This window comes from Seriola dumerili, unplaced genomic scaffold, assembly GCF_002260705.1.
Source record: "Seriola dumerili isolate Sdu_G_001 unplaced genomic scaffold, Sdu_1.0 BDQW01001845.1, whole genome shotgun sequence".
NCBI classification, from domain to species: domain Eukaryota; kingdom Metazoa; phylum Chordata; class Actinopteri; order Carangiformes; family Carangidae; genus Seriola; species Seriola dumerili.
Window position 1 is genome coordinate 700,957 of NW_019176100.1, and position 11,372 is coordinate 712,328.

General features: G+C 40.8%; 2 protein-coding genes across 2 annotated transcripts in view; both read left to right on the forward strand.

Annotated features, from left to right (window-relative positions):
• Positions 1 to 668: 668 nt before the first annotated feature.
• On the forward strand, positions 669 to 6,855 carry LOC111239054 (thimet oligopeptidase-like). The gene is made up of 13 exons (XM_022768828.1): positions 669 to 760; positions 1,238 to 1,488; positions 2,109 to 2,257; positions 2,714 to 2,818; positions 3,151 to 3,253; positions 3,348 to 3,508; positions 4,344 to 4,479; positions 4,915 to 5,281; positions 5,398 to 5,599; positions 5,691 to 5,877; positions 6,013 to 6,141; positions 6,253 to 6,389; positions 6,487 to 6,855. Exons 1-13 carry the CDS (start codon positions 720 to 722, stop codon positions 6,637 to 6,639), a joined length of 2,121 nt encoding a protein of 706 aa, XP_022624549.1. The 5' UTR covers positions 669 to 719; the 3' UTR covers positions 6,640 to 6,855.
• An 872-nt stretch (positions 6,856 to 7,727) lies between these two features.
• erbin (erbb2 interacting protein) overlaps positions 7,728 to 11,372 on the forward strand; it is a 55,439-nt gene continuing 51,794 nt past the window's right edge. The window contains exon 1 of the mRNA XM_022768826.1: positions 7,728 to 8,389. The gene's annotated coding sequence lies outside the window, so the exon portion shown is untranslated. The remainder of the gene's footprint in view (positions 8,390 to 11,372) is intronic.

Below are 11,372 nucleotides of genomic sequence, written 5' to 3' on the forward strand. Positions count from 1 at the left end.
CAACTGCACTGAAGCTAATCCAGCCGATGCCACTGGTTGAATTAGCTGGGTCCCCCCCCCCTTCGGTGTGTTGACACACGTACATGCAGTGATGCAGAAGCTGTGATGTAATACCATAATGGGAGTCGAGGGGTGTTTTCAATCATTATACAGGGTTTATATTGTCTTAAACACAATGCACTGAAGCTAATCCAGCCGATGCCACTGGTTGAATTAGCTGGGTGTATTTTCTGATAGCCTGTCCCTACCAACCGTGCGCACAACAAGGCTCGCCTGTGCAGCCTGTGTGATGCTGGCTGCAACAATCACAACCTCCCGGCAGCAAAACAACGACACAAAGGTGAGACTAAGAACCCTACAAACCCTATGATAACCAATTTATAAATAACATAGTGTCTAAAGGATGCTATTCAGTGTCCCCCCCCCCCACCTCCCCAACCCCCGCCCACCTACCTGAGCTCTTATCCAGCTGTCTGCTGCTACCGCGTCATGAGGACTTGTGTCGGATTGATCGCATCCTCCTCCTCCTCTTGCTCTGCGCATGCGCGTTGACAGCGGAAATAAGAAGCAGCATTTTCCTCCTGCGAGGGAAAGAGAGAGAGAGAGAGAGAGAGAGAGAGACTACTGCTGCCTGTTTTGGGACTGAGCTACGGGACAGTAAGAGAAGAAAAGTGTTTGTTTTATTGCACGGGAGGAAATAAACGCATGAAACCGGTGGCATGTGCGCGTTAAGAGTCGCAGTCACCCGCACGCTCTGCAGGTACGCTCCAGTAAAACAGCTGCTGTGCTTAGTGTGTTTATTTAACACCTGTGTGACAAATGGGAGTTGCATTCATCTTCTTCTTAATTCGTAATTGCTGTGTATTTTATTTATACGCGCACTATTAATCATAAAAAAGGATATTAAAATGATATGAGAAAATATCTGAGCTGTTTGTAGGTTTTGGCTGTGAGTTGTCATAGCTCCTCTACAAATTATTCCGCGCTTTTATGATCTAAGCTTTGAAATGCTTCCGCTGCCAAGCCATGAAACCCTACACTGAGTGGACACTGGGAAAAGGTCACCGCTTAGCATGGGGAAAAATTCAGAGCACGTTTCAAGTGTGACCTTGAAGAATTTATTGCCTTGTATTAGTGCCACCTGTTATTTTTAGTCATTGAGTTCTTCATAGGAAATATAACACCATTTTATTTAGATGTTAATTAAACTGTAAACTGTCTTTTTTTTCTGTTACAGCTTGTCTAAACCTGTGTTGAGAATGACCATCCATAACGGCTCTGTGGTTTCTGCCAGAGACTGCTCTCAGGCTGGAAACAAGAGAAACACACTGAGATGGGACCTGTCTCCAGAGGAGATCCGGACCATGACTGACAGCGTGATTAACAGAGTAAAGAAGGTCTATGATGAAATTGGATCTTTAAACATAGTTAACGTTTCTGTTGAAAACACCCTGAAAGCCTTGGCTAATGCCAAACTGGATTATGCATGTAAGTTTTTTTTAAAGTTAAAGTCTGGTGATATTCTGTATTTTTCTTGTTGTCATCAAATCCAAGTGTTTACGGTGCCGTAAACACTTTTTGGAGCAACAAATGTGTGTTCATCCACAGCTGAAAATAGTCCCCAGCCAATTTACTATTTACTCCCGAGAGAAGTTTGCTTAAAACTACAATGCCCAGCTGTTTTAGAGTCTGTGTGTGTGTGTCATCATGGCCACACGTGGTGACACCTACTGTAGCAGGAATCACACAACTCACAAAGCTTTACAGGTGCGTGGATGAGATCAAAATGAAATTTCGAAGATGGGCATCGCAGCTGGTGTGATCCCATCACAAGATGGTGTCTAGTTCAGAAAGGAAACTTTATATTTTTGACGTCTTTTTTAAAGATTTTTGTCTTCTGGTTGGAACGCCACAGAGAGGAGAAGGGAAATCAGAAACTGCTGAGTGACAGACTCATTTGTAGATTTGTTGACAAGAAAAATTTATACAAACACCAGCCTTACTTTTAAAAAAATGTATCACGCTGTTCTTCCTTATATTAATTTGCTATGTTGTACAAATCACAATAACGTTCACTGCGTCCCTCTGTGTTTATTGTGTTCCCTTAGCATCGCGCCATGTTCTTGATTTCCCCCAGTACGTTTGTCCTTCTAAGGAGGTTCGGTCCGCGAGCACAGACGCTGACAAAAAACTGTCTGAGTTCGATGTGGAGATAAGTATGAGGGAGGACGTGTTCGAGCGAATTACTGCCTTGCAGGTACGCCTCGTGTCACATCCACCTGAATATACACTTCACTCACAACGTTTAATCAGGCCACTTGTCCACAAAGACAATAAATGAGGTTTGACAGTAATCCCAACCCTTAAAAAGATATGGATTTGAAGCTACTTAAGTCTAATGTGTGAAGATTTGATGGAATTATCACAGTAGCTATGCTGATGATAGATTATTTTCACCTTTTATGTCAGCCAAAGGGCAAAATATGATATATGTGCAAAGACTGGCGTGTTTAATGTTAAGATTCATTTGACCCATCACTGGTTTTTATTTAGCCTGGGAAAGAAACTTAATCTGATCTAATCAGCGGTGGCCAATGCCATATTTTATTTCCATGCAGGGCTGGCTGGCTGACATTGATAGGTGAATAAATTTAGCTCTTAATTCTGCCTATATGAAGACGTGTGTTTGTTTTATGTGATTGTGCTTTGACAGAAAAATCTCCAAGAAAACCTTTCACCTGAAGAAAAGAGACTCTTAGACAGGCTTGTAACGTTAGGCAAGCGGAGAGGGCTGCACCTGTCTAAAGATATACAAGAGGTAATGCAATATATGAGCTGCTTTAAAAACTGCACACACTTACTTTTGACCATATAGACTATTGCAGGTATATCACAAATAAAGATATACATGCCTTCTAGATACAAGATGAATAAACATTTCTGTTTTATATTGGAGAAAAAAAATGTTTTAGTATAGGGTCTATATGCGTGCTTAATTTAAATTTAATGGTCTACTGTTCATTTGTGCATTATAAGACAAATCATTTGTTTGTATTTGGATTATAAATTCTGCTTATTATATCACATCCTGGAAATCAAATGTAATTTTCCTGACTTGATTTTCTTACTGTGCTTCTTTTCTCTCTCAAGGAAATAAAAAGAACCTCTAAGCTCATTAGTGAACTCTCCATAGAGTTTAACAAGAATCTAAATGAGGACAATACGTTTCTTGTATTTTCTGAGCATGAATTGGGTAAGCTTATAAAAACAGAGTGTGATGGACTGTCTGATGTTATGAGTGTGCAATGACTATTTTTTCACTCATGCCGTTCTCCTCTTCTGTTAAGCTGGGCTAGCTCATAGTTATCTGAATGGCCTGGAGAGGGCGGCAAGCGGGCGGTATAAAGTGACACTTGAATATCCCCATTACTACCCCCTGATGAAGAGGTGTCACAATCCCGAGACCAGGAGGAAGATGGAAACAGCTTTTCACAGCAGGTGTAAAGAGGTAACTGGAGTCGGAGACTGAATCTGTGGAACCTACACTTTCCCCAATCACAGCAAGTCCTCTCTCTGTTCTGCACGGCAGTTGAGGCCTTTGCACCTGCAGCACTGTCTAAATGCTTAAACTTGTAACCCTGAAGATTTTAACAAACATTATTATTTCATTTTCTTTCAGCGGTAACCACTTGAATTGTTTACATTCAGTAATTACCTCTCTGTGTGGTATTTTCAGTGTTATAGTCTGGGCTGGGTTCAAATGAACAACCTATGCATGAGGAGCAACAGAGAAATAGATGCATGCTTTATCCCAGTGAGCCTCCTGTCCACTGCTCACTCTCCTATAGTTGTATCAGACCCGTATTCAATTACTTCAAACTAGGGCTAAAAGATATGCAAAAAAACCCAAAACAAAACATATTGCAATTATTTTGGCAGATATTGTGATTGTGATGAGTCGCAATTTCAGTTGGAATGGTCATTTTTAATTTCATTGTCAGTGGAAAAAAAGGTTAAAAAAAAGATGATGATGTGATTTTTATGTCATGTCCTTTATGGTCTGTTGTGACACGTTTCACATACATTTATTTAAAAAAAAATTGCAGCCCCTGTAATTTGGATATTGCAGTTTTCATAATATTTCTATCAATTGTTCAGCCCTACTGCAAATGCAAACATCTACTGCTGCTAGTTCACATTGAAGGTGTTCAACTGTCAAAATACCAGATGGCTTTTATTGTGACGCTGTCAAAGGACTTAAATCTTAAGGGTTACAACTTCAATGAGCCGAATTAGATATTTTGTGCGCACCCATTGTATACATCTGCCTTTCTTTTTCCCAGGTAAACACAGCGATCCTCGAACAGTTGGTACATCTGAGGGCAAAGGTCGCAGACTTACTTGGTTACAGCAGCCATGCGAACTACGTGCTGGAAATCAACATGGCCAAGAATGCAAGCAATGTGTCGGACTTTCTAGGTATAACAAGCCATGACATCCGAGGCACGTGCGCTCGCATGCAAACATTCTGCGTTATTTAAGGTGAAGCCTTACGCCACCTGACGACGGCTTTGCAGTAGAAAAATAAACTTTACTGGGCAGATGGATGGGAGAGCAGATAGAGACTCAGCTAGAAGAGAGAAATGTGACACTCATGCCTGTTGCATGTCTTGTAGTGTGTGTTGCACGACATGCCTCTTGCATGTGGCGTAACACGGTCATTTATGGCTCGTGAAAGCAACAGGTCACGTTTTAGAAAGTGAAAGCGGTGAAATGTGTGGGGTCAATTTCTTATTATAGTGCAAAAGTGAAAGGGTCTCTAGTAAAACTTCTACATAGAAGGAATATAATTGATCTGTGGTATGTGAGAACCGAGATATCAAACTCAGTGTCCTTCCTTTTCCTGCTGTACAGATACTTTCTATGAAACGCTGAAGCCCGTTGGAATCAAGGAGAGGAAATACATTCTTGCACTAAAAAAGAGGGAGTGCCTGATGAAGGGATACCAGTTTGATGGGCAGATCAATGCCTGGGATTTGCCCTACTACATGAACCAAGTGGAGCAGTGCAAGTTCGCTGTGAACAAGGACAAACTGATCGAGTATTTCCCGCTTGAAGTGGTGACGGCAGGATTGTTTGGTATTTACCAGGAGCTGCTGGGCCTCACGTTCACCGAGGTGGAACACGCTCACGTGTGGCATGAAAATGTCAAGCTTTATTCGGCCCACGACTCCGACACAGGGGAGGAGATCGGCCAGTTCTACTTGGACTTACATCCAAGGTAGAGACAAGGAATCATCCTCATTCCCCTCCGTTCATAAAAATGTATATTTAAAAAAAGGATTCGTTTATCTTAATGTTGATGTGCGACACTGCACAAACCTTATTCTCCACCAGGGAGGGAAAGTACGGCCATGCAGCCTGTTTTGGGCTCCAGCCTGGCTGCAGAGGAGCTGATGGAAAACGCAGGCTCCCAGTGGCGGCTATGGTGGCCAACTTTACCAAACCCAGAAAAGGCATGCCGTCTCTCCTCCAGCACCATGAAGTGGAGACTTACTTCCATGAGTTCGGTCATGTGATGCACGAGCTCTGCTCCAAGGTAGGCCACCGTGGATGTGCTATCAGCAGCTCCATTACAGTATTGTAATTAGAAGGAGTGAGCCTGAACTTTTCCCGTCCGTGTGTGTCAGACCACTTTTTCAGAGTTCAGTGGAACCCTGGTGGAGACGGACTTTGTGGAGGTGCCTTCGCAGATGCTTGAGAACTGGGTTTGGGAGAAGGAGCCTCTGAGAAGAATGTCTGGCCACTACAAGGACGGCAGCCCAATCCCAGACATCCTGCTCGACAAACTGATCGCCTCCAGAGTAGCCAACACCGGTCAGACGCTTGGATTTTCACAAAATAAAACCCATCAAACTCTCAAACATCATTGCACAAAATCAAGTCTTTGTTGATGTGTTGATTTTCTCAGCATGCGAACACACTCACGGTGATGATGTTTATCCCCCTCAGGTCTGATGAACCTGCGTCAGGTGGTCCTCAGTAAAGTTGACCAGTCACTACACAGCAGCTCTCACGCAGATACGGCTGAGGTGTTTGCAAAACACTGCCAGGACATCCTGGGTGTTCCTGCTACACCAGGTCAGTTGTAACATTATTATCAGTAGCACAGGAAGGCGAATGTGACTATTTAGCAGATACAGAGAGAAATATATGCATGAAGATTTGTGTTGTCTATTGCCTTCTCTACAGGCACCAATATGACGGCCAGTTTCAGCCACCTGGCTGGAGGATACGATGGTCAGTATTATAGCTATCTGTGGAGCGAAGTCTACTCCATGGACATTTTTTTCAGTCGTTTTAAGAAGGAAGGCATTATGAATCCAAAGGTTGGTCTGATAGATTACCTTTTACGCATTTGATTGTAATTATTCATCTCGTTTCTGTGGAAAATGTCTTGATCGGCCCATCTGCGCCTTAACACAGGTTGGAAAAGAGTACAGAAGCGTGATTCTGGAAGCTGGCGGCTCTGAGGATGGGATAGACATGCTGGAAACCTTCCTCGGACGTGCACCGTGCCAGGATGCTTTCTTTCAATGCAAGGGACTGATTAAATCACAGGAAATACAAACAGTTTAATTCAATATAGCTTCTAAGAGTCATTTTGTCAAAGCAGCTGGATGCGGGTCCATGTCAGTAGGAAAATGGCTTTACATTAAGAACGTTATTACAGTGTTCAGGGTTTTTGTACTACAGGTTCCAATGTGAGGATTTGCTGCTTTTCTCAGTTGTATAATAATTGTAAACTAACTGTATGGACTGTTCTGAACTATTGATGGGACATTTAAATATGTAACCTTGGACTCTTGGGAGTTGTAACAGCTTTTTCCATTACTTTCTGACATTGTATTGACCAATGAATAAATTATTAATTTATGAACCAAAGCAATAATGAATAAATTAATCAATAATGAAAATAATAGCCCCCAGTCCTATTTGAAAAAAAAGATGAGCAAATGTTGAATGAATGAGTGAATATAATATATATATGAATGAATATATATATATATATATATATATATATATATACACACACATATACAGTGTAGGATGCTTTCAACTGTATTCAGACTAACTGAATGCTGACATGATGTGTGGGTCTCTTAGCTCAAAAGGCAAGAGGCTCATGTAATGAAATACCTCTGAGATATCTCCAGATCTCTCCTCTGGGGAAAAAAAAGGATTTGGGAAAACATGTTTTGCAATAAGGGAGTTTTCATATTTTGAGGACTTCCATATTTGAAATTCTCCCTGCAAGATAAAAAGTTAAATGTACACCAGGGGTCGCTCCAGGATCGCAAAGGCCAGTTTCTTAGTTTAACATGTTTAAGAAAAATGAATTTAATGATTGATGTAACTATAATTTCTTTATTTAAATAGAATGAAACCCTCTTTGTTGTACTTCTACCTCCATACATGATCAAATGTTGCAAAGTGCGCTAACATCTTTATGGATACATGTAGATGGGTTAAGTAAAATGTATTATCTTTTTTGTCTGGTTCACATATTCATCGTCGTATGCGGTCCGTGTGAAAACCTAACCTGGATGTAATCAGAAAAAGAAAAAAAAAAAAAAGAAAAAGAGTCAAGCCGGTGGATTGAGGGAGATAAGGGGGATTCACTAAAAGTGTCTGGGTGAGATAGTGAAAGCATCATCACACTGGGGCTCGGTGAAGCTGGAAAGGCGACTTCTGGTGGACAGCCTACCCCTACATGTAGGCGCAGAGGTCGCGGAGAAGAAACCCACCGCTTCACGTCCTGCTAACAGCCTGAATGTAGCTCAACTCGACTCAGCCAAAGCTGCATTTATTGCAAATGATCAAGCGAAAGGAAATTATGAGTGAAAACATCTGGGTGCGGCACACTTTAAAGGAAAAGGCTTCGCTCTGTCGGAGGTCGTACGCAATTTTGCCTTTTGTATTTCCTTGCTGAATGTCGTGTGGACATTTTGGATTTTTTTTTTTTTAATACTCCGTGTCATTAAATCTTACCAAGTAAGGACCATTTTGCTCTTGTATTCGTCTTCGGTTGGTTTCTTTGAGTAACACATGGAAGGTAGATACTTCCAAGTCTGAAAACAAGCGGGGACGACAACGTTAAACAACTTGAGGACGGCTCGCCGAGGAGACTGTGTACTGGGCCAGTTTCGAGTTGCTCTTTAAGTGGGCAACATTAGCTAGCTGCTAACACTAGCAAAAAAAAAAAAATCCTACTGAACTACCGTCAGGAAGCTAATGCCCACTTCTCGAAATATTTTTTTGATAGTAGCACCTCGCCCGTAACCTGGACATCAACATCACATGAGACACTGACTCCACATTAACTTAGGTAAGTGTCTTTGTTTGTGCAAGTTACTGCTTCTGTCTGTGGGGCCCCATACAGCATGCTAACAGTGCTGCTAGCTGCCGAGCGAACCGTTGAGGTCCCATTCTGATGCTGTCTTGAGTCTTAAATTGATTCAGTCAGTTTTAACAGTGAAATTATAACATTACAGCCTCACACAGACGCTGCTGGTTTAGTAATGGTTGTGACTTTATTCGTGTTGTGACACAATACTGGGTTTTATTTGACGATAACTGGACGTTTGAGCAGCTGTCTGTGTTTTCGGTAGGTTTCACATCAACAGCTGTACACGGCTACATGTTAGTGTTGCTCGATTGGCTCTTGTCTGTCTGAAATCGCCAGAACATCCAAATATATCGCAGTCTAATACATTTAAACGTATAAATTGATAACCTGGATACATTCTTTTGCCGTTTCCAATGTGATTTAACGTAACAGCTGCAGTGCAACAGCAGCAGCAGTCGCATCTTTTGTTGCGGAGCAGAGCACCTTCAGCGCCTCGACGGACGAGGGATTAGTCCGGTGCACACTCAACATATCGGCGTTTTCATTTTCTCACCACTTCACTAATCAGATTACTATACCCCACTTAACTCCCAACGTAATTTAATCCTGTTAAGATGAGAGATAGATGCGGAGCTAATCTCTAGGTTTGATTTTTAGGAATTTTTTAACAGGTCCATCCATGCCCTAGTCCTTCCAGTTGTGTGTGTTTTTTTTTTTTTCATTATTATTTTTATTGTTAGTCACCTCTGTGGGAAATGCTGTCAAGAGAAGCAGCTCAGAGAAATCTCAGGAAACCATGACGCAAACAGCGTTCAAGTGAAAACAGCAGCAGGTCGTCAGGTAGTTTTTTTTTTTTTTTTTTGAGAGAGCCACCTGAATTACATACGTGAATGCTTTGTGGGTTTAACACACCAATGACAGCATGAAATTATGCATGGAGTGCAGATCTTGTCCATCTCAACTGAATAGCTACTAATCTTTAAACTAAATCAATTCAGACTGAAAACTGAGTTGGACATATTTCTGCGTCTGTGTAGATTACCTGACATTTAAAAAAAATAAAATAAAATAAAAAAAAAAACCCACACAAACCTGACCTATCTTAGCTAACCCTGACAGGATGCACCCCTCTCAAAGAGAGAATAATCTGTCCTGTGATCAGGTAGTTATACAGTAGCCAGGTGAATGTCCTCCAGCCTGCTTGTTGAAACACAGACAAGGCTTTTGCTGCCTCAAAACTCAAACCTTGAATTTGATGGCTGGCATTGTCATGTAGTAAAACAAATGCAGTATCTGATTAGCCTTCAAAGGCCATCCTTGCTGTAAGAATAATCATGTTAACAAATACAAGGACCTGTCAGCTGCCACTTGTCTTTGTTGCAGGTCCATAACCTATGAGCTGGTAGCCAGCTGTTTGTTGATCATTAGCCAGGTATTCATGATAATACTGACGGTGGTATGCATTATCTAACATTTCAGTGTCTACAGTCTCTTCAAACTACATGCACATACATTGCAGTTTTTGTTCATTCATCTATTTAAATGCATATTTTGTTATGTAAGGCTGATCTTCAATATATACAGTACACAAATCGCAGCACGGCACAGGGTCTTACTACAGTGGTATGTTTCCACTGAGGTGTTGAAATCCTGTGTTGGTGACCATTAGATTTAATTTATCAAATTCCACATAAGATCATTTACAACAGACCTTATCTAGAAGCAAAGATAAGGTTTGCTCTAACAAAGGCCCTCTACTGTACTGGTGTTTTCTCACACTGTGGTGCCAAAGTAGTGCTGCTATACAGATACACTGTCCTGGCAGTTTGTTGTGCCACTCGAGGACAGAAAAAAAGCAAAGACTTGACAATAGCCTTTGACAAACGCAGCAAAGCCGTGTTTCCTTATCTTCGTTTTACAATAAAAAATGTTACTCTTGCTGCTTAATGGTTAACCCTAAGTCCATAATACTTCCATTGTGAATTTTTCTCATATCTCCATATCATACTTTGGGTTGGACAAATAAAACTCCTGAAGGATTAGGCCTAGGTCACCCAGGTTAAAACCTGTTTTTTCATTTAAACAGCCACAAAGTGTTTTGTTCAGCGATTCTAAACTCACCCTGGTTTTGCTTGGTGGTAATACATTTAAAAGCCTAATGAAATGACGTCTTTACTGCTTGAAGGTGATGTAATTCCTGTTGAAACAGGACACAGTGAGTGATCATCCTGAACTGTAAATTCAGTTGAGGGGAGAGAAGAGCGTCACAAGGGTGGGATTTTATTTATTTTTTTATTGCTTGGCCCAGTGTTTGAGTTGAACAAATGCCTAACACAGTTCTTTGAGCAAGTGTATTGTTTGTCGCTGTAAGTGTATTTGTTTAATGACAGTTTAGGAAAGCTTTTTTTTTTTTCTCCATCTTATTCTTTAATATTCCAACTTCAGCATCTATCTATCAGTCTAGCCACAAACAGATCTATGTGCTTTGTGGTGAATAGGAAAGGAAAATATGCCAGTGCAACATGTCAACAATAAAACACATGATAAATGATAAAATACTCATGTGACTTTGACAAATTGCAGCTGATGATGTGTTGCAAACAAACCTGTGAGGAAAAAATTGTCAATTTAGGATATTTATATTATATTTATATATTTTATGTATACATTTTTCTTTTCAATAGGCTACTACAAGATGGTCCTCTCATCTTCATCAGTGTTTTATGAAGATAGAATCTATTTAGTTGGTTCACTTAAATGGATTTGCTCCATTTAAGGTTCTTTTGTTTGTTAATTACTTGTTTAGTTTTTTTTTTTTTTTTTTTTTTTTTTTTTTTTTTTTAAAGGGCAGAATAACATCTGGTAAGTTGTTTTAGTTGTTGTCATGTAAGCAGCAGGTGCACGCAGAGCAAGGAGTTGCCTGTCTTTCGGTTAATGGGCTAGCTTCAGAGAGCTTTCGTTG